Below are 23661 nucleotides of genomic sequence, written 5' to 3' on the forward strand. Positions count from 1 at the left end.
GCTTAAGCTGGTGAAAAAACTGCTTTGACTTTTGGGGGGATGTCTGCTAAATGAGGCTGGAGTTTCATGGCCTGTTGTGTTTCATCTCTGTGCAGCCCTGTGGTAAAAAGCCTGAAGGAGACCGGCGTGGTGGAGCCCGAGCTGTACGATGAGGTGACGATATATTTCAGTGACATCGTCGGCTTTACCACTCTGTGCCAGTACAGCACACCCATGGAAGTGGTGGACATGCTCAACGACATCTACAAGGGCTTTGACAGCATTGTTGACCACCATGATGTTTACAAAGTACTGAAAATGCTTAAGTTCAATAATTAGACCAAAAGGCAAAAAGACAGACAGCACACAGAGAAAAGGTCTTCATTTCCTCCATCTGCCTTCAGGTTGAGACTATCGGCGACGCCTACATGGTGGCCTCTGGGCTTCCCAATAGAAATGGAAACAGACATGCTGTGGATATCTGCCGCATGGCGCTGGAGATCTTGGCCTTCATGGGTACCTTCCAGCTTCGACACCTGCCTGGTATCCCAGTGTGGATACGCATTGGTGTCCACTCAGGTAGACAGCACCAAACAACTACAGTGCCTATAAAAAGTATTCACCCCCTTGGATGTTTGACCCTTTTATTGCTTTCTTTAAATCAATTGTAGTCAATATAATAAGGCTTTTTGTCAGAAAAAACCCTCTTTAATGTCAAAGTGAAAACAGATTTCTACAAAGTAATGTCAATTAAACAAAGATATGTGATTTAAAATAATTGACTGCAAAAATATCTACCCCTTTTAAAGTGACTGACCTAATTCAACAGAGGTCCAGCCAGTGGTGCTAAAAGTCTCACAATTAGTGAAATAGGGATCACCTTAGTCGGCTTGGGAGAATATTTATTTTGCAGCAACACAATGACTGGAAGCATACTGTGAAAGCTACAGAGAAATGGTTTAAAGACAACAAGGTGAGTGTTCTGGAGTGGCTGAGTCAAAGTCCAGACCTCAGTCCAATAGAGAATTTGTGGCTGGACTTGAAAAGGACTGTTCATGCCCAATCCCTGTGCAACCTGGCAGAGCTTGAGCAGTTTTGCAAAGAAGATTAGAGTGAAATTGCAGTGTCCAGTTGTGCAAGCCTGATTGAGACCTATCCACACAGACTCAGAGCTGTGATTGCCACCAAAGGTCCACCTACTAAATACTGACTTGATGGGGGTGAATATTTATGCCCTCCCTTATTTTACATTACATATCATTAGACATCTTAACCTGTTGTCCTAAACAGAGTTTCAGATCACAGGCATACATTTTTAAGCCCAGCTCCATTGATCTTTCCTTAAACAGATAAATTTCTTTGCTCTGTCGTAGAACAAAATGAGATTAATATTTGTGTTTGTGTGTCCAGGTCCCTGTGCAGCAGGAGTTGTAGGCTTAAAGATGCCCAGATATTGTTTATTTGGAGACACAGTCAACACAGCGTCTCGTATGGAGTCTACAGGTCACCGTGAGTACAGACACTAAAGATAATGATGCAGCTTATTTACGCAGACATTCATGCTATCAGCTTGTACTTCCTAGTAAACCTGCTGCTCATTACTCCCGCTCGTTAAGGAAGCTACAGATCAAAGTAATCAAATAAAATTAACCTGCCTTGCAATCGTAAGAGAACTCATCGTTGTTTGAATGTCTTGCAGCTCTGCGGATCCACGTCAGTGAGCCAACTATAAATATCCTGCAGAGGACAGACTGCAAATTTGAGCATGAGATCAGAGGAGAAACATATCTGAAGGTATTATTGACCTCTTTTGTGATTTACAAAAAATGTCACACAAATTAACTTTGAAAAAATGCGTTACAGAAACTGAAAGCAGACACATGAATGGGGATGTAAATGTGAGTTTCTCGCTGACTGCTGAGGTCAGCCCTATACGTGGGTCAGGCTGTGTCTTGCTGACTGATTGAGTGAGTGAGAGACGATACTTTCCGAACCTCATACACAGAGCTGTGCTATAGGCGGGGTTTAGTTGTACTGAAAGCTGTCGGTAATGGCTGCCTCCAATGTGGTAATGCTCAAATATAGCTTTAGCATTGTGTCCTTTTTACTAGAACGGGACCATGTTTCAACCCTAAAAGCCTTTAATGTTGTGAAAGATGTTTTCACTCTTCTGGCGACCTGCTTCAGCATGAGTGTGTGATAGTTACAGGAGAAAGAGTTACTTATTGTGTGAATGCTTGTATACAATGGCTGCTAGCGGAGTGATTACCTCGGACTTAGCCATGATGGCAGTTTCATCAGAACTGGACGTGTCTTTATTTTAACATGGGCTGAGAGCATCACTGAAAGCTTTCTGTGACAGAAAGATGTTTCCCTCTTCTCCTGGTCTGCTTTGGCATGGGTTTGCGATTGTCACGGTGGGGATTTCTGGTGTGTCCAAGGTAGCTGTTAGCTCAGATGTAGCTGTAGCTAGCTGGCAAATTAAACGATACTGCACCACTTTCCTTTTTAAAACAAGACCAAAGAGCCACACCGAAAGCTTGTCTTGGCAGAGAAGATGTTTTCACACGTCCCCTCAAGTGAATGAAGTTCTGCCGTTAGCAATTGAAGGCAGCGGTTACACAGCATCATTTGTTGCACTGATTGGCCTATCATAAATGTGACAGACACAACAGTCCTCCAATCACCTTCTGAAGATTTTCTGAAAAATCCTACCCTTTACCCTTTTGACTTTTAGGGCCCTTCAATTCTCAATCCACAGACGTAAGGGACAGCACAATTACACACCCCAAAAACTAATCACTCTGCCAGAGCACGCAATTCAGTCAGGCATTTCAGCAGGCGTCCCAGATAGATACGCTCAGCCATATACTAGGTTTTAACCTAGTCTTGTTGTGTTTTAAAGGGTAAAGGAACAGAAACAACATACTGGCTGACAGGTGAGACAGGCAAAGACTACGACCTTCCAACTCCTCCCACAACGTAAGCAAACCCTCCTTCTCTTCTTCAGTACCTGTCTGCAAAAACTGTACTAGAAATTCATCATATAAAATCTAAAGTTGCATGCCTACTCTAAACAGTGAGCTCTAAAAACGTACACTTTAAGAACTAGAGTTAATTTAACTCCTAAAGTGTAATTTCAACTCTATTCTAAACGAAATGGCCTTCAGTGTTGGAGTTATTTGACAACGTGATCCATTCAGTATCTAACTCTTTAGAGTCAATTGATCTAAGCTCCGCCCACTGTCATTTAAAATCTTATGTGTTGGCATGACGGCATTAATACAATGGAGTATAAGGGCCACACGAAGAGAAAAAAAATAAAAGAATTAGAATTGTTTTTTGACATTACAAGAAAAAAGTCGTAATATTACGAGAAAAAAGTTGTAAAAATACGTGATTAAAGTTGTAATATTATGAGATTAAAGTCGTAATGAGAAAAAAGTCGTAATATTATGAGAAAAAAGTTGTAATATTACGAGATTTAAGTCATAATTAGAAGAATAAAGTCATAATATTATGAGAAAAAAGTCATGATATTACAAGATTAAAGTCGTAATATTATGAGAAAAAAGTCGTAATATTATGAGATTAAAGTCGTAATATTATGAGAAAAAAGTCGTAATATTATGAGATTAAAGTCGTAATATTATGAGATTAAAGTCATTTTTATTCTTTTTTTATCTCAGTGTGGCCCTAATACTCTGTTGTACATTAAATAAAGAGATAGTTGCATGCAGAAAAGTTGGTATGTTTGGTACTATTTCAAACATATACTTAAATGACAGTAAAACCCAGCTAAAATGATGAATATAGACTACACTGTGAATATAGTGGGGATTAAATTCATTTAGTGATCTATTAAGTGTAAATGAATCACAATAAGTCACTTTATTATGGTCATTTATTAATTTGAACAACAGTAATTTAGAATACATCCTTCTTTAACCTGAGCTTTAAGTATCATTTGTCATGTTTTAAAAGCATTGATTTTTAAAATTTATTTATTTATTCCTACTGTAAAGTGTTATTAAAATGCATCTCACATATTGTAAGGAACCGAAAGTCTCACATAATTTGTCTGAATCCTGATCCTAAATTTCCAGAGAGAACTTCCAGCGGCTCCAACAGGATCTGGCTCACATGATCCTGGTGTGCCTGGAGCGCCGCTCTCGAGGATCAGTCCGGAGGAGGAAGGAGCCACACTCAAGTCAGAGCGCAGAGGACGACCAGGGCCAGGACTCTGAGGTGGAGTCTGAGGGGGAGCATCCTGAGTACCTGCAGCTGGCCTCTGTGGACAACACCCTCAGCACGTTTCTGTAGCACAAACCTGCTGCAGATTAGACTGTTAAACTCTGACTTTATGCAAGAAGACTTTTCAATCAGAAAACAAAAGAACATTTTTTATGTTTCATTCATTTGAAGCTTGACGGCACTTACAAGGAACAGAAATGGCTGTTGTTTAAGTTCACATGGAGCTTTTCTGGATAAATTCTTCATTCAAATATGTTCTTTATAACTGGGTCACTCTTTTTGTAATACTTGATTGCAACTTCTTCTAGTGCTAAATGCTTGGCTCATATTTTAGGAGGGAAATGATGATCAGATCTCTGTAAACACACTTAAATATCTGTAGGAATCAATTGGTGACATACACGAACATCAGGCCTTGATTACACTTGCAGCTAAATGAAGCTTTATTCACTAAGGAGGAAGAATCACATGCAGCAGCAACCTTTGGGACACACTCCCCTTGCTTCCACAGAAAAAGGAACTTTTTTGTACTTTGGTTAAATGTAATTTTATGCAAATAATAAAAGCTACATAAACAAGAGTTGGACAGAATTATTTGAAACACTCTACATTCTGAGAAATAACTCCATACTTTCTCTGCAGGTTTTTAGGCTTATTTTTTATGGCTAGAAAGCAGGAAATGAGCTCCTAAATATAATATGAAGTTTTAACATAAGACATCGATATTATTCAGCTCCACCAGCTGACCACAGCTTTCCATCTATATGAGCACACAAATTGCCCTCTACAGCAATGGTTCTCAACTGGTTGGGCATCAAGACCCACCAGTACCTCCAAGTGAGAAGTTGCAACCCAAATTTAAAACTTAAATCCTTCAATTTATTCAATAAAATACGTTGCAATTTGGATTTTGGATGCAATTAAACAAAAAGACAAGCATAATGTCTGAAATGTATATTGTTACAGAAGGGCATGCATGCTTACATCGTATTTTCTTTAATTTTCCCAAGATCTCAGGTGAACTTTGGAAATTTCACAAGAAATAACCTCAGTATCTTGGGAAAACCAGCTTTGGTAACCCAAGAAAAGGAGATATATAAGTTGAAATCCTGTAACAAGAAACAGAGGCGTTTAACAGATTACTTTCAATGATTGAATGAAGAGATCCTCTAGTCCACAGGTGTCAAACTCAAGGCCCGGGGGCCAAATCCAGCCCGCAAGATGATCTCATATTTCTGTTATAACTGGCCCATCAGTATGAGATCTGCACATTAAAGTATAAATATGTCAACTTATCCTTGATGATTTAAGATATCCTTGTTAAGTCATAAAATCTGAAAAAGTAAGGAGTAAAAATATTTAGATAAGAAGTCAGGAATGTGGGAAAAGGAAATCATTGTATTTTAATTGCACATTTTCAATTTAGCATCTCACAATTAGGACTCAACTTAGGATTTTGACTTTTATTTTCATACTTTTAACACTTCAACTCAGAATTTTTCACATCTCATATTATATTTTCAGCTTTAAGATTAGTTATTCTAATATTTAAGTTGTATTTGGACCTTTTTCACCAATTATTTTGTATTCTAACCTGTGACATTATGGTGAGCTACATGGGATTCCACCACCAACTACAGAGGAACTTCTACAAACCGCAGCCAAGGACTTGCTTTATCATGAACCTTATACCTCTTCTGAATGATAGTCTTTCACATTTAAAGGTTGGAAGATGGTCATCAAGAGGAAGATGACCTGAAGGCCGCTATCAAAGCAACCTGGGCTTCCATTACACCTGAGCAGTGCCACAAGCTGATCGCCTCCATGCCACGCTGCATTGATGCAGTAATTCATGCAAAAGGAGGCCCAACCAAGTATTGAGCGCATAGAAATGAAAATACTTTTCAGAAGCCTGACATTTCTGTTTAAAATAGCCTTTTTTATTGATCTTATGTAATATTCTAAATTTCTGAGTCACTGAATTTTGGGTTTTCTTATCTGTAAGCCATAATCATCAACATTTCAAAAAATAAAGGCTTGAAATATTTCACTGGTATCCAATACATGGGTTTCACTTTCAGAAAAGAGAGACAAAAAACACTGAACTTTTTCATGATAATCAAATTTTTTGAGATGCACTAGTATATAACATTACAGCTGATGATGTTTTTTGCCTGGTTCTCAGGGATGTGATTGATTAATAAAGATTTGGAGTTGTTCAAGTCACAATATGGTTTCATTTTTTGAGAAAATTCAACAAAGTAGAATTTCTGTGCTCACTATGAATACAGTACCAAGAGTTGAGTAAAATGTTAGTGTTAGTTAGCAAGTTAGTTGAGTGGATTGAAAAAAGTCATCTCTAGTTCAATCAAATATCCCAGGAAATTGAGGGATATGCTCTGAATATCATCACTGCTGTAAGAAATCACAGCAAAAAATCAATCCTTATGTGAAAATTATTTTACCCGCCTTGGTTACAAGACTTCAATATTTTTCAAATCTATATTGATAAAAACTAAAGTGAACTATCATTATGGTTGTGCGTTATATTGACATTACTGTTGTGAAAAAATAAGAGGTGTTCATCTTTTAGTGGATTTATTTTGGTATAGACAAAAACAATGGCTTTAAACAAAGCAATAAATACCATCATAGCACAGCAACAAAACCAAATCATATTTACAAATTAAAATCAACTATTTTACAATACTCCACAGCCTGCGTGGGACAAAGCCCACATGATGATGTGGTTCCATATCCTTCTTACCAAGGGAAGGACACCTTCTGGGAGGATGTAGAGGTCCACATGGGGCAACAGGGAAATGCAATGTTGTGGGTGCTGGCCACAATACTTGTCTAAAGGGGTGGGCGTTTCCCTGCACCTTAAACACAGGGACCATTCAGGTTGCTTAGGGTCATGGCCAGAAGAGGGTGATGTTGGAGTGGACATCACATCAAATATAATGCTGGGGTCCCTCAACAGACCTCCTAGTACGTCTTCAGTCTGTTGAGGACTCAGAGCTTGAATTCTGCTCTGCAAGACAGTAGATGAGAGAAAAAACACATTTTGAAATAGACATGCTATCCAAACATCATGATATGGAAATGATGCCATGTTTATTTAGAGACACCTCTTCAAATGCAGCCAGATGTGCTTGTATCTCCTGAACACAGCTGAGCAGCTAACTTTTCTATGTTATGACATTTGTGTCAAAAAGACTCTAAGCTGTTCTAAGCTCCTAAGACCCTGCATGAACTAATGAAGACATTGGCTTTCCTATGTAAGTGTAATCATTTCTGCTATGCTTGAAATACTGGGAATTTTCAACCATTTTCAAAATAGACTGTGGAAATATTGTTGATGCTTGGCCTTAACATGTTTTCCATTGTGAAAATAAGGGCAAAAATGCCTCTACCATACCTTTTCAGTGACTGACACCTTACTTATTGAGGACCCCCAACAACTGATCACCTGACCAGCACACAGCCAAAACATATCCTCTAAATGGGACCTACTTGCTTACAGGACCTTGGGGAGATTTGTGCATATCATTTTTGGTTAAAAGGAATTCCTGTTCAAAGACAAGACTGAGCTTGCGCACTTATCAGGTCCTACTGATCCCAGTTACGTGGGAGAAAGTCAAAATGCATTCAAAACAAAGCTCAGTTCTCAGGAGGCTAAAGAAGCCGTATACGGCATTGTTACTTAAGTACAGCATAAACCTTACAATGCTCTTATAACACTGTATGGTACAGAACTAATGCCACCAGGAAACAGGGACCTCACTCTCATTCAGTGATCGTTTGTACATGACAGACTCAAACTGATCCCTGATCAGATCTGTAAAAACACCAGAAAGCAGGGACGTCATTCACCCTCTCAATGTCCAGGTTACCAAAGTATAGTTTATTTTGAAAGGGCATTTGACCGTATGGAAATCAAGTAAAAGTAAATTGCTACATTATACCACAATCTAATGGATAAATTTGACATGAATGTCTTGTACTAATTAAGATGTCATTCTGTGCACTTTAGATGACATTTTCTCTTACTACAAACAATGCAGGTCTTATTTTTTGTTTTATATCTTAGAATGAACTGGATGTGGCTCAATTAGAATTTAAACAATGAATTATTTCAGATAATTACAGTACTGTTAGCTCAGGATATTTAATAAATAGCACTGTTTTTCAGAATAAAGTTATGTGTTGAGTTTCATTCTTATTCATTTCTGTTTTTATGCATTTATGCATCATTGTTATGAATCATGGTTGTAACTTTTGATACCCCCCAACAAAAAACAGGATTTCCAAGCCTATTTTTTAAACCAAAGGACAGATTTATTTTTGTTGAATGCTGACATTCATTTATATTAAATAAAAAAAGAAAACAACTTAAGTCACATTGTTGTAAATGTTGTTCGATCCTGATGAAATACAGCAGAATGAAATGAAAACACAGCGTTCCTCAAAGCCTGTACATGATAATCTGAGGAGTTACATTTCAAGAGTCACACAGTTTTGTTTCATGGTTACAGACACTCAGGCTCTATGGACGGCAGAAGAAGAAAGTCCAGCATCAGATAAAAATGTTTTTCTATCCACAGCTGCCTGAAAGATTTGTTTGATGTCGTTTTTGCACAGAAGAATGAAAGTGGATTGCTATGTAGACTTTTACACATCAGATACTATAAAAACACACTCTAATGTTCAGCAGAAATAGTGTACCAGTAAAAAAAAAAAAAGAGTGGATCCAGCAAACCCAACAAAGTCACTGGACATGCAAACTGAAGGTAAAATGCTTTCATTTGAGAGGAGTTTAGTCTTGGCAAAAAGTCCATTCAGCAGTATTTATGTTGACTAAAATGTATTAAATGTAGTAAACCTGAAGAATGAAGCTCTACATACTGTCCAAGTCCAAATAAAAGCTTATCATTTAACACAAAAGATGTAAACCCCATCCCCAACACATGCTAAAAAAAGTCAAAACCCAAATTCCTTTGAGTGTAACATTCAAAAAGAATAAATTAAACAACTGAACGTACAAAAAATAAAAAAAAGGCATGACATTTTATACAAAACAGCTTAAAGTTTGCAGTGTACTCTCTCTAGATCCACTCTAACACTTTATGAAAAAATACAAATCTCACAGCAAATCTGCACTGGAAGAAAAGCACACAAAACCTCAGTGAGATTGTAAACTACTCATTGGTCGACAAAAATAATAACTCAGCTATCTAAAAAAAAAAGCACGTAATAACTCCTGTGACCATTTTGACATGTAGGACTTTGTATGTTTTGATGAACTCAAGGCACCAAATGATCCAAGTTAAAAGGGCAGCAACAAAACAAAGCAATAAACATAACTGTGTCTTTCAGTCTTCTACCTCCTTCTAATGTCAGTTATGATTATCATAAGCACAACAAGCTAACTGTGTAGTTATTAATCAAACATTTATTGGCTAAAAGCATATTAGAGGTGACCTTAGAGGTCCAAGACGTCCGTTTTATTTCATCCTTTCACATATGACGCTTTATTTAAGCGGACATAGGGGCTGTTCGCATTTTGCATTCAACATCTGTTTTGGTCTTTTGGATACCAAGTTCACTGTTTTAAGTACGCGCATTCATGCTTCGCATTAACAACACATCTTCAGAGACGGCCTACAGACCTCTTATGCAATTAACAACCCAGGCATGATTTCTTTGGCTCTCAGGCTTCTGTGGCTAGGGATATCCCAGCATGCTGTGTGTGGTTTTATAGCCAATGATAAAATGAATGGAGATGGATTGGCCACACGCTAAGAAGCTAGCAGAGCCTCTTTAACAGCTTTTCTCCCATATTTTGTAATGAACATGCTTTTAAAGAGAACAGGGATGAAGTATTTAGCAAATAAGCCTTGCTGGTTCTTCTTAGAAGGAAACGACAACTCAAGGCACCCCAGTCTATCGCCGTAAACAGTCTGAGCCATCAGATATCTAACTGTCTTTAGTACGACTGAGGTGCATCCACACCTAGCATTGGGGATTACCACTTTAGTATCCAGATGTCTACAACAGATGTTAATGCAAAGTCTTAACAACTCCACAGAGAGGCAATGCTGCATTTGCAAGCTTTTTCAGATTTATCTAAATCTTACTAAACGATAACAGACTATTTTCTTAATAATGGATTGTCTCACATTGTGACTCAATGTTTTTTTTTAACCTTTACTGTTAATCTATGTTGTTCCTGTATCTATCTGGCCTGTCAGTTTTAACAGTAGAGGAGAGCAGCAAAGAGGGGGTCAGACGTAAGCTTCTGGCATCAAACTTTCAGTATGGCTCCAGATATTAACTCTCTGCTCCATGGACCAGGAGAAAGAAATTTAGGAGTAAATGCATGATTTTTTTTTTTTGTTTCTTTTTTTAAATCTTGTAATATCTTATACTTTAATGAATAGACATAAAAAGACGTTTAAGCCCTGTTTGTAAAAGAAGATGACAGTGCCTAGCGTTTGTTTGAAATGAATCTTTTATACAAGAAAGTGTTATTTATTGATTGGTCATTAAGGTCAAACAGGACATTGGAATGCTATTTATCACCTTATATAGACGTTTTTTAATACAGCTCTGCTTTGTACTTGTCAGTAACTCCCACTGGCTAGCATAGGGCCTAGCTAGCACCTCAAACACAGGACTCAAATCAGCAGCTTTATAAACCTTAAGATTTCAAAAAAAGTTTGATACTTGACCTCTGTATTTTTGAATGATAAAATCTCTATTATATGTTGTTAGTGAAGTACAAAGGCTTAAAAAAACTAAACCTTTTCCCAGGTCAGGTGCAAAGACGAGGAATGAGTCCACCAAAAATTGCAGGCTTAAAGTTCTTGCACGCCAAGGACATTTTTGTCGTGCAAATAATTCGCACAAGATTATTTTTATTCAAGCCTGTTGTGAGTCAGTGCAAGCTTTCCCCCCAGCGACTTAATTTCGCCTGGCAGAAATGCGGCTGATATCTTTTCAAACGGGTTGATTTTTCAGTTTTGCTCTCAGCGAGCACACATCAGGGAAATCAAAACACTTGTTATTGCCCAGTTTTTTTTTTTTTAAAGATATATTTTCTGGGCATTTTATGCTTTAATTCATGGAGGAGGACAGTGGACAGAGTTGGACACAGGTATCAGAGAGTGGGGGAGAGACATGCGTTTAACTCTGCATTTTAGTGCTTTTTATTCGCATTGTCCTTCATGCCAATGTTTAACTCCTGTCAGTTTTTTCCCTGCAGAAATGTTGCCAATTTTTTGTGCAATAAAGACAGTGTGCAGGAGTTTGGTTGCATGAAAACCTCCCAGTCCCATATCTTGTGCTTAAACTGAGCAGAGAACACTGTGAAACATCACGCTTTGGTTAGGTTTAGGCACAAACGCTACTCAATTTGTGCAGGAGAAGCTCATGATCTAGGATAAGATAATAAGTTGGCATGGACTTGAAAGATCAGTGGGCTCCAGGTCTGGAGCGACAGACCTGCCCATCAAAGAGCCCTGAAAGCAAACTTTGAGGCGGGGACTGAGTTAACCAATCACAGAGGAGGACAGAAGGACTAGACAAAGCTACAGTGAGGTTAAAAACACCTAACTTGAATTTGGAATATTAATGGAGCTAACTATCTAGCCTAGATAACTCAGAATAAAGTTCACAACTATGGTTGTTCGTTGATTTAAATATTTTCTATAATTCTTTCTTTTTATCATTGATCTTGCTGCATTTGCATCTGATGAACACGTTTTCTGTTCTGATCATTGTTTTCTGATAAGCTATGACATAAAGGGTGAGTATATATTGTAGAATAAATGCTTATTTACATATTTTTTACCTGCTGTTGTTAAAAATATTGTTTACCCTGTTTTCTTTAAGTTATGGCTCTTTATAATCAAGCTCTCTATTACAACTAGGCAAGAGGAAATTCAAAGTAATTTCCTATCTCTCTGGCAGGTCTATTTGTAGAACAAAAGTATTTTAGTCTATTTACATCAACTAACAGACTTCTTTCAAGTTTTGTTCCACAGACCTGCAGGGATTCAGATCTGATCTGTGGTGCAGTTCCTATAAGTTGCCAACAGAGGCTGTTAGAAGTCATGTGTTATGTAATTTACCACTTCATCAAACCTTTTTCAATCACACACCTGCACTGCGCCAGATCTGCACACAGTGAGAGCTGATAGTACGAGCTCAGAGCTGTCCTCTCTCTAAACAATCAAAGAAAACAATGTAGTGTAACTTCCCCCGGCACTGCTGTCTCACTCGCTCCTGCTCGGTTTGATCTCCCTCTCTCTCTCTCTTTGCTAACTCATGCCAACATCTCTCCGTCAGCTGGGGCCAAAGCCGGCTGTGGATCGCAGCCAAGGCGACAGAGTGAGACGAGGCTGCTGCTGAGCATGCACCGGCACGTGGTGATGCAGGTGTGTATCAGCGCACCGCAGGGTGTTGATGCAGGAGGAGCAGCATGAGAGTGGCTGCTGTTGCTCTGAGCTCAGTTTGGCACGGACTGTCATTGAGAGTTGAGCGGATGAAAAGCTAGTGTTTTTACTAGTAAATAAAGGAATATAAATCCTACATTAATAAAATAACCTTGTCTGCATTACACTGCACTGTTTCCATCCATTGATTAAAAGCCGAACAAACCAATAAAAGGCTTAAAAAGATCAAATATCACCACATTAACCTGAATTTACTTGAAATAATTAAAAAACATCTGATTTTTACAAGCTAATGATCAAGTAGAGTTGGTCCTATCTTAGAAATCAAGTTAACAGCTACTGGGATTACTGTGGAGGTATTGTTTCTTTGACAAGGTGAATGTTTACATAGAAATGTTTGCAAAATTGAACAGATGAGTGGGTAGAATCATCTAAAAGTACTACAATGTGATAAAACTGCATCTGTAATTGTCCAAATCCAAAGGCAGAAGTAATCAGATCCTTATGCTCCATTTCCCATTTATCAGATAAGAGTGACGGAGCAGAGCTCCTCACTGGGTAATGAAGACAAGGCTGAATTTAGATTTCATATTCTTTGTTTTTTGAATTCAGCACCTTGGATCAGCCAGCTTTCCTCTGAATCTTTGGTCATAGTTTACTAAGCTCCACTACTGCTCACACTATTCTTTCTTTCTTCAAAAAAAATTAGTGTCACATAAAAAATCTTTTTAAGATATTGCTGAGGCTGTCTTTTAGTTGTTCTTTTTGGTCATTACTCCAACTGGCATTATGTAAATGAACTGACAGAAATGCTACAGATCTGTTTTGATGGCTGCCTGCTGAGGCAATACACACATACACCTTATACAGTGTCATAATAAGCCAAGAAAAAATAAATTATTTTCTTTGTCGTCCCTCCATTTTTAAATATTTTTTTTTTTTTTTTTTTTTTTTTTTTTACATCCGGGACCCATGGATCTGGAAAAGCTGCAAAATAAGAAACAAAAACAAGATATCAGGAAAAGTGGCAATGAAATCTATGAACATTTTAAATTTAATCTACATTTTGGCTGCAATTATGGTGATGGTGGGGATGAAATGGTGACAAAGTGAGAGCATGACTTCACTGACATGACAACATCAAATAAACATGTTTTTTAAAGTCTGCCCTGTGCGTCATTCATGTGTAAATGCTGTTAATGTGTGTTTATTTAGTCTGTGTGACTGTGGATTGAGACTATACATACATTATAGAAAACAGACTTGGAAGGACACCCAACACTACAGCTACACTAAAAGGTCAGAGATATTTCATGTCACAGCATCGGTAATGAGAGCCCGCAGAGACACAGTGTTCAATCAATATGTGTGCGGCTGTGGCAGGTCACTGAGAGACCAGACTGAGCATGTCCCTGTTTATTCATACACGCAAGCTGCTTCAGGTCATTATGACAAACAGTATGAGATAGTGACATTTTCATCCACCAGCCAATTAGCAAACTGTCTCACACATGTGAAGTGTCACTTAAAAGGGTTGTTTTGATTTAGCCATTAGACACGCAGTAAAGTGATTGGACTTCGTGTCTGCCCAAAGGAAAATAAAACAAAAATACATGCTAGCACCTCTGTCAGCGCACCTTAAAGGCCACATATTTTGCCCTTTAAAGACAAGTTTGTATCGGTCTCAGAGGTACTCAAAACATGCCTGGGAAGTTTGTGCCTGAAAAAGTGTCGGATTTTTGCATGTCTAAAAAACCACTCTGTTTCAGTCCTGCTCAGAATGAGCTGTTTCTCTGTCTGTGGCTTTAAATGTTAATGGACTGTCTGACACCACCCCTCTCAAGAAAGGGACGTGGCTTAATAGATGTGGCTCTCCTGCCAGCTGCTGGCCAAGAGGAGGATCAGGAGAGGAGGGCGAAACTTTATTCCAAGCAGGGAGGGCAAACGGAGCCTGGGGGCGGGGCTAACTCCCCACATGACATCCTGAGCGGAAAATCTGATAACAGCTTGTTTCAGCACATGTTTTCTGAAAGGTGGAGGGGGGTCCTGATTCTTGAAGGGATTGTGGACAAGCCAGGGGCACATATCTTTGCTAGAAAAGCCTGAAAAAGTGTATTTTGCATAATATGTGACCTTTAATTTAACACAAACTACAAGATTTGTTTGTGCCCTAAGCTATATTTTAACAGTTGTGTCTCTCCTGGACTTCTTGTCTTAAAAAGCTTGTAAAACATCAACGCTGCAGTGCACAATCAAGCTCTATACATCCTTTTTCAGGACAACCCAGGCTTTAAGAATATGTATGCTGCAGCACTGTCAGTTGAATTTTATAGAAGTAATAGGACTGTAAAGAAAAAAGAAAAAAAATTGAAATTAAAACTCCAATACTTTCATGTATTACACACAAAGCAGTTACTATTTGCTGTGACACAGCAGGACACATCACAGCCTCTCAGTGTCTCTTTCTTTTCATTATGAGTCATTCAGAGTCTCTCCTCCAGTGTATAACTGTTTGCACAAGTGCTGTTTGGCAAAGCATGACATCACAACGAAACAACTAGCAATTGGTTGTCACAATGCATTGTGGAAAATTGATATTGTGGCCAAGGCTAACGCTAGCAGCAGGAATGACTGACTATTTAATGTAAGAGTCACTGGTGTGGATTTTATCTCTAAAGACCCCAGAAAGTAAACAAAGTTCCTGGCTCCCTAGAAAACATTCTGTAAGAGCTACAGAGGTATGGATAGCGTTATTAGAATGGCACAAGGGAGGGCTTTCAGATGAAAAAAACTTTAGTGGCTATTATTTTTGGTTCAGAAGTTATTTAACTATGAATAACGTGTCTCTTTTTGTTGTATGCAATAACAATGGGCTCTGAGAGATAGGAGGGGTGTTGTAGGGTTGAGAATTATAGGATATTTTTGGCTACATAAGATTAGGAAAAAGCACCGACATCTGGTGGCACCTGTGCCGTCGCCTCCAATACCTACCAAGCCAAAACAAAAAGATTTCTGTGCCTTATTTTGCTACCAGCACTCCAATGCGACCCCTAGGCAGTCCAAATGAAAGGCACAAAGTACCTTACTGAATTAAGGTGAGGCGAGGTGAATTTTTATTTTCATTTTTAATTTGTTTTTACCTGAACAACCAATCGATTGGTTGGTGCCTGTGTGCGATTTTGGTCGACCAAGTTTTTCATTGGTTGACTACAGCCCTAACTATTATAATATTAAACTTTATGATTTTAGTATAGTTAAATAAATAAACAAAAGTAGTAGTAATGAATAACTAGTTAAACATGTTAGGAGAAAATTGAAAGTACTAGGAGGACTTGCACATTTAAAAGTCTTAAAAAATAAGTTGTTAGAAGTTTAAATTCAGATTAGAGGGTAAAGTTGGTAGCAACTTTATGGGTGTGATAAAGGGAATTGTGGTAAAAGTAATTCTAAAGTGATTTGATAAATTAAGTTGATTTTTTTGTCCTTTACTGTTTGTTGACGGTTGATCTCACATTGTTCTCAAACCCATATGTCTAATCTCTATGTACAAAGCCTACATAAAATAATCAGAAGGCTCTGGTGTTTACAGCAGAACTGTCGGTGTGGACAGCAAAAACAAGGTGGAACACTATCCATGCAGTATCTGAATAAAAGTGGAGGTAAGAATCTGCTGGCTTCACTGACAATACAGAGATCACCCATTTCCAGGGAAATTAATCATCTAGATGAGTGATAGATGCTGACTGTATAAAGGTTCCAAGACTGCCACATGTCTAAAACATGCCTCGTTCAAGCTGCAGGATATGCTTTCGTTTTTTCCAAAACTTTTTGCATTTGCCTATAGGTTGTTTGCAGTCACGTGTTCCTGAAGGGGGTAGGAGGTGAAGAAAAACAGTAAGGGAGCAATGTTAAAGGAGAAAAGTTGGTGCAATTGAGCGCGAGGTTGACCCGTATTCTTCAGTAAAGCTGGGCACACACGGTGTGATTTCCACCTGACTTTCTACCAGTCATGGTGGAAAGTCAGCTCATACAGTTTAACTGAATGGATTACGACACAAGAGCATCATACACGATTTATATGCTCATACGGTTGCACACGGCCGGAATGCTCACACTGTACGATTGAAGCCAGGATGGACTGACAGAACTCTGAGGAGTTTACTTTTAAAAAGTCTCACAAACTGAGGTTGAAGTCGTATCTAGTCATATCCGCTCAATGTCTCGCTATCTCCCTCTTTATCAAACACACAAACATCATCACCATCCGTGTCTGCTGCAAGTCTACAAGTAGGCATATCTCCTGTCTATTTCCTTAATATAGGGAACATTAGAAAGTTGTTCCTGCCATTTTCATGTTGATTTATGACCTAGTCTGACAGTCTATGAAAGTTTAGGATTCCGCTCAAGGCTCTTCTCTCACCGGGAAGTATTTGCAGTCGTATGACCAAATATCAAACCTGCCAGAAATCCATCTGACCAGTCGGGAGCACCTTGTCAGGCTGTAGTAGTGTCATGGCCAGCCATCATGTGGTACATTGCACAACAACAAATCAGTCTAAAAGTCGGTACAACTTCCAAGCAAGTAATGCAGCTCAAAATTCATGTCTGAATCAGATGAAATTCGCACAGTGTATGCCCTGCTTAATGTAGGAGATCATTATCACATAATACTTATTCCTACAGACCTCCAACCACATGTCAGCAAGATGAAGGGAGACAAGAGTGTGAAACATCGTGGTGTAAGAGACATTGTGACGATGCATTGTTCACGAACGAGCTGGTCCTACAAGCTGGCCCTTTTATGTGATCCACGGCAGATGGGTCCTGTTTGAGAACAAGTTTCCTTTCTTCGGTTTTGTCGTTATTTAATACACATTCAAAAAACAAACTCCTACCACTCTCTTTTCACTGAGATGAGCCAAATGATCCTGATTTCTGCAAAGTGACAGATCTTTCAAAGCAACATGACAGTCTGGATGAACATCAGCTGTGGAAACTCACTGGACTAGAAACGGACCATATGTGAGCATTGTCTGACTATGCTCCTCCACGTTTTATACAAGGTTTCTAAAAAATGTCTGCTGTGATTTCTCTGTGAACTTTTGAAACTCTTTTTGTCTATATGTTTCACTACTTCCAAGACACAAATGTCGCTTATGATTGTTCTTTTTTCCCCCTTGCAATATGAACAGTTGTCACAGTCGTAAAAACAAAACATTTTGACATTTTGAGTTCTAGGCTGTGATGTGACGTAATCTACAAACAACTTATTGTTTTTTATTAACATGTATTCAGCTTTTTATGATTAAAAGCTTCTTCTTGCATCAAGGATAACAGCCTCTATACATGGGGTGCAAAGACAAAAGCTCTGGGCTACGGGTGCTCATCTTTAGGGCTTATTTAGAAGAAGTGTATTCAGTGTGCGCTGGATTGATTGCAACAAAAACTCAGCTTAGACGTCATACTCACTGCAGTGACATGAAACAACCAAGATTACTGTGGACATCACACACATATAAACACAAACATTCAGGCTAAAATCTACTAGATCTATCCACTATCACATCCAGCTCATAGTTCCTCACCCATTCCCACCTCTCTTTGGAACAAAGAAACATGCCTCCCTCATTCTCTAAGCCACTCATTCGGTGTGGTATCTCTCTCCCCCTCCTCCTCCTCTTCCTCCTCATCCTTCGCAGCTTCCTCCTCCTGCATCTCGGCCGACTTCATTCAGCATGATGGACGGAGGGGAAAACACAAAAGAAAAAAACAAGACAAAAACGACAAAAAATGAACATGTTGATGAGTGTCAGTGAGTGGACTGTGAGAGGCTGAGAAGTAAGTATAGAGGAAGACAGATATATGTTTATATATCCATAGGACAGAGGGAGAAAATAGACGGATACAGTGAGAGGTAGACGGGGAGGAAAGTCGATAACAGCAGGAAAGAAAAAGGAGAGTGCTGTGACGGATGGAGTGAATGATTTTCTGAATGACATTTTGAGGTGAGTGACATTTGGAGCTTTGAGTGGAGAGCAGCGGATCAAAGCGCACTCGCATCTCCTTCAGTGAGAAGAGATACCCCCCTTCTCTGTCACACAAACACAGAAAACACTCACAGAAAACAAGGACAGCACCAGACACAGGGACGCCGCCTGGCAGCTTGATCCTTTCAACAGACATATATGCATTTGTGACAAACGAAAGACGAGGAATCACCTTTGTTTTGTGGCTCTGCTCTGTGCCCAGTCCAGACCCAGGAGTGTGAAGCTCCTTTGATACGACACACAGAAACTCAGCCTGGTCCTCTGTTCCGTAGCTATAAGATGAACCGATGTTCACCATCTAGAAAAAGACACAGATACAAGAAGATAAACAGAGACAGAGAGAGGGGGAGTGAGTGTCTGGAGGAAGAAGAGCTAGCAGCAGAGAAAACTTGAAGCAGGAGAAAGGAAGGATCCCAAGACAGCAAGGAAAGTCTTCAGTGCTCATGCGGGTGTAGGGGGTCAGCCTGCTGTTAAACACGCAGCAGTGGACTCAACAAAAAGCGTCTTCTACAAGTGTAAACAGCAAAACAAGTGTGGGTCAGCTTCTGCAGGAAACATACTGTGGCTGTGCAGCATGCGGCAGAGCGAAGTGCCAAAGCAGCAAGAAGGAGGAGGCGGGGGTCTGTCTACAAAAGCTATCCTACAGTGTAGATAGACTGACCTATTGAGACTCCAAGAAGCTCTGAAGTCTGAATAATTATTTAGAGGACCTCAGCACTCAACCTCCAACAAGTTAGTGTTGATACTAAATTAGTATTAATACTTCGCAAGATGACATTGACTCCAAGGATCAATGGAGTTTTAATTTTTATTGTGTTCACAAAGTGAGCAATGTTCAAACAGGGAACTATAGCTGCATTTCCACCAAGCAGTCTGGTTCAGTTTAGTTCGGCACAGTCTAAAGTTGGAAAAGGTAACAAAATAACTGATCTGTGCTTTTCTAATATTTTGACATTCTTCTACTAAGATACATAATATAACAATCCAAAGGATGACAGTATTATGCAGACAGAAAGTACAACGACAAGCTATGGCATAGCCATGTTTCATTTGTAAACAAAACAATTCTAAGAGCTTGGTCTTTAATGTGATTGAGAGGAGTTGGCTCTTGTTTGGGAGCTGGTTTCCATTTGTACATTTTTGTTGTCATTTTAAAGATTCTGATGACCACTCAACAGTCACAGAGTCACTCTGATGACCACTCAACAGTCACAGAGTCACTCTGATGACCACTTAACAGTCACAGAGTCACTCTGATGACCACTCAACAGTTGGAGAGTGTCAGAAACCATTTAAAAAGCTCCTTAGCCCTTCTCAAGTTAAAATATCCTATACTGTCTGTTACTGTATTTCAAATACCACAAAGCACTGTGGGAAAAGCCTCACCTTACCGGTGTTAATTTTGGCAGCTATTTTTAATTTTACCCTTTAAATAAAATGCATTTTAGTGCTAGTCACATTTCAGTAATTTCTGTCCTTTTTAGTTTTAGTCTAGTTTTAGTCAACGAAAACTCAAAACATTTAAGTCTTTACTTTTGGTTCAAGCATTTATTTTCTTGCCTTAATCTGGTACCAAATCATGGTAGTGTGTCCTATGAATCTTGCCAAACCTGGGGTCCCTGCTTTCTACAGCTGAGAGGCGGAATAGCTACAGATCCATGTTTTTTTTGACAGATTTGCCCACAGTGGAGAAATATCATAGATTTTGAATGTCCAACAAAAGCTACATTACATTTTAGTCTAGTTTTAGTCATCTTGACAAAAACTAAACTTAGTTTTTTTCAGTTTTAGTCATCACAGATCTATTTTTGTTAGTCTTAGTCTAGTTTTTGTCATGGAAAAAAAGGCTGTCGACGAACATTTTTAGTTATAGTTTCAGTCGACAAAATTAACACTGCACCTCATATCCATATTTGTCAGGAAAAATAATCTAACTTCAAGCAAAAATGCTTAATGTATCAGCAACACTACCCTCAAAAGTTAGCAATAAGTTTGATGTTGTTGCTCATGCTGTGAAAACACTGAAAACAATCCAAAAATTCCTATAACTGTATGCATGTAATGCATGCAATTGTTTTTGAAAATAGTACTTAGTCTTTAACCTCTAACAGCTGTAGTCCAAGCACTTTTTCCAGGTACAATAGGAGTCCTATGTGGGACTTAAAGGTTTTGTGAAGAACTAAAAAAAAATAGAAAAATATAAATAAAAAAGAAATAATGTGTATGGTGGGCTGCGCATGTGGTGGCATCATCTTTAATGACTCCAAAGAGCAGTGGAGAACATTATGATTGGACTTCTTGGGAAAAGTCATCTATCTTTGTCCTATTTCAGCTCAATAAATCTACATCTAACCCGAACAAACGAACACAATCTGGACGTCCTGAACTGATTTGGGGAGTGCAGACAGCAGGGCTCAGGTGAAGGCCAAGGGGTCAGGCCAAGGGTCAGATTAAAGGGTCAGCAGCAGCGTGAGTCCAACCCACAGTCCAGAGCAGTCCGGTGCGGGGCTTTCTGCAGGCGCGCACGCTGACCTGCTCAAACTTCCAGCCGTCCGACATCGTGGAGACCATCTGGGTCAGCTCCTCTTCCTGACACTGCAACACCCGGTAGACATGCTTGGGGGGCACCTGCTGGGTAAAGAGAGAAGAGGGGCTTTAGGAGACAGTTGATGGGTAATGAGGAACCTACAATGATCTGAGAGAAGAAAAGCACCGCTAATAGTAAATAAAAATGTACTACATCTTCAATATCCTGAAGCTAATAGCTGAGCCAAGGTCATTTCTCACATTTATCTGCTCTGAACATACCCAGCCAACATCACATGGAGGTGTTGGACAGCACTCAAAGAGAAATAAATGATGTAGTCATGGGCTATAGCAGCATATTATGCTGCAATATGTAACCCCAGGCAAATGCTAGTGGGTGTATGTTTGGTACGGCAGAGGTATTATGTAAGAGTGAGTGTAGCAATCCAGAGAAAGAAAGAAGAGAGAAGCCTGATGTAGCAGCGCTCTTTAAAGAGAATCACAGAAGGGTGAAATCACACATAAAAAGAATGACACCCCCACATTATTACTGCTTGGAGAAACAGCTGCAGAGACTGAAGGTTTCTCTTTAAAGCCTCAGAGTAGAGTAAAACAGCAAACTCCTCCCCTGTGAAAACACTAAGTGGTTCTGGGCATACCTGTGTGGCTTTAGAGTCTCTCTCCACGATCCTCTCCTTGATGAGCTTGATGAGCGGTGTGATGTTGTAAAACTCAGCCTCCTCCAGGACACCTTGAAACAAAAGAAAGACATGACTCAGCGCCTTTTTGTGCGCTGCAGCAAAGTTGTTCTAAAGTGTTTCTGTCAGATACAACCACACAGACTGGATAATTTTATCAACATGTTACATTACTCAATGTTTTAAGCAAACTTTTCCACCATTTTTAGGCAATTTTAGATGGAAAACCTAATTGGCCAATTATTACACCCCTCCATCAATCAATTTTCTATACCACTGATCCCATTCAGGATCACAGGGTTTGGAGATGACCCCGGCTGTTACTGGGTGAGAGGTGGGGTACACCTTGGACTGGTCAGCAGCCAATCGCAGGGTTGGCATAAAAAGACAAACAACCAGACATGTGCATAATCACACCCACAGCCAATTAAGAGCTACCTATTAATTAAACGAGCATGTGTGAGACTGCGGGAGGAAGCTTGAGTACACAAAAAGAGCCCACGCACGCATGGGGAGAACATGCAAACTCCACACAGAGAGGCGAACCAGGAACCTGAGACAACAGTGCTATCCACTGCACCGCTGTGCAGCCCTTAATTGTTTAATTTTTTTAGAGGTGTCCCAATCCGATATTGATATCGGATATCGGTCCGATATCAGCAAAAAAACGACTATCGGATAATATTGGATTACATCTAAAATCTCTGATTTAAGCACTCCGATACAAGCAGTCCATTCCAGACTCCGCTCCAGCACTTCTATCCAGCAGTGCTGCAGGATCCAGCATGCGGAGCCAACGGAATCACAACAACAGCGTGCTTGAGTGCTAACCAGTGCTAACCGGTGCTAACCGCTAACACAGTAGCAAGGAGTAGGAGTGATGTCGGCCGTGTCGCAGTATTTTTTGTTAAAGTCAGATAAAGACGTTGCAGCTGAGTGAAAGAACCGGGGAAGTTTAATATGACCAACCTCATTGAGCATTTGAAGAAGCATTACAAAAAACAGCATGAGGATTTTCACAAGACCACGAAGAAACAACAGGGCTCTGGCTCCTTCAAACAACCAATGCTGTACGAAACATTTGGAAAGCGAGATAAACTCCCACGGGACGGCAAAAGGGCATTAGCTATAACAGAAAAAAATTGATGACGAGCCCCTGTCAGTTGTGAGTAATGTCGGGTTTAAACGCTTGATTGAACCTTGAGTCTATTTTTAACCAATAGGTTACATAAATTTTGACCTTAAACATAAGCATATTCTACAATTGAATAGAATACATCAAAAATAAATTAGAGAAGCCTGAAAAATGACCTCAATAAATCTAATAAAAAACAAATCATACTTTTAAAGTGCAGAAATAATGAGCGTGAGAGCGCCCCCTTGTGCCAGCCGCCAAAAAAAACAAAAAAAAAAAAACACTGATGTATATATACGTCAATGGCACTCAAGCGTTGGTTTTTAAATGACGTATATATACGTCAATGGCACTCAATGAGTTAAGAAGATAAGCATTTCAGCTTTTCACACCCTGTCCCCACACATTCATGCTCACAGAAAGAAACACAGTATAGACAGGCTTGTCTAATTTATTTTTGATTTATTCTATTTAATTGTAGAATGTGCTTATGCTTAAGGTCAAAATTTATGTAACCCATTGGTTAATAATAAATGGGTCAGTTTTTCTCCTACCTACTGTTG

General features: G+C 39.3%; 2 protein-coding genes across 7 annotated transcripts in view; one reads left to right on the forward strand and one right to left on the reverse strand.

Annotated features, from left to right (window-relative positions):
• gucy2cb (guanylate cyclase 2Cb) overlaps nucleotides 1-4743 on the forward strand; it is a 29280-nt gene extending 24537 nt beyond the window's left edge. For both annotated transcript variants that reach the window (XM_041815780.1, XM_041815781.1), the window contains 6 exons: nucleotides 96-288; nucleotides 384-558; nucleotides 1390-1488; nucleotides 1679-1773; nucleotides 2885-2961; nucleotides 4086-4743. In XM_041815780.1, the coding sequence (XP_041671714.1) occupies nucleotides 96-288; nucleotides 384-558; nucleotides 1390-1488; nucleotides 1679-1773; nucleotides 2885-2961; nucleotides 4086-4302 (856 nt within the window). In that variant the 3' untranslated portion in view covers nucleotides 4303-4743. The remainder of the gene's footprint in view (nucleotides 1-95; nucleotides 289-383; nucleotides 559-1389; nucleotides 1489-1678; nucleotides 1774-2884; nucleotides 2962-4085) is intronic.
• A 3832-nt stretch (nucleotides 4744-8575) lies between these two features.
• The window catches only part of kctd17 (potassium channel tetramerization domain containing 17), a 35338-nt gene continuing 20252 nt past the window's right edge, over nucleotides 8576-23661 (reverse strand). Inside the window, exons 3-7 of one of the 5 annotated variants that reach the window (XM_041815164.1) lie at nucleotides 21925-22016; nucleotides 21224-21370; nucleotides 18912-19037; nucleotides 18288-18416; nucleotides 8576-13679 (exon numbers count right to left, since the gene is read on the reverse strand). In XM_041815164.1, the coding sequence (XP_041671098.1) occupies nucleotides 18318-18416; nucleotides 18912-19037; nucleotides 21224-21370; nucleotides 21925-22016 (464 nt within the window). In that variant the 3' untranslated portion in view covers nucleotides 8576-13679; nucleotides 18288-18317. The other 4 variants (XM_041815163.1, XM_041815166.1, XM_041815165.1 and 1 more) reach the window with 4 other exon arrangements.

This window comes from Cheilinus undulatus, linkage group 20 (assembly GCF_018320785.1).
Source record: "Cheilinus undulatus linkage group 20, ASM1832078v1, whole genome shotgun sequence".
Taxonomy (NCBI): Eukaryota; Metazoa; Chordata; class Actinopteri; order Labriformes; family Labridae; genus Cheilinus; species Cheilinus undulatus.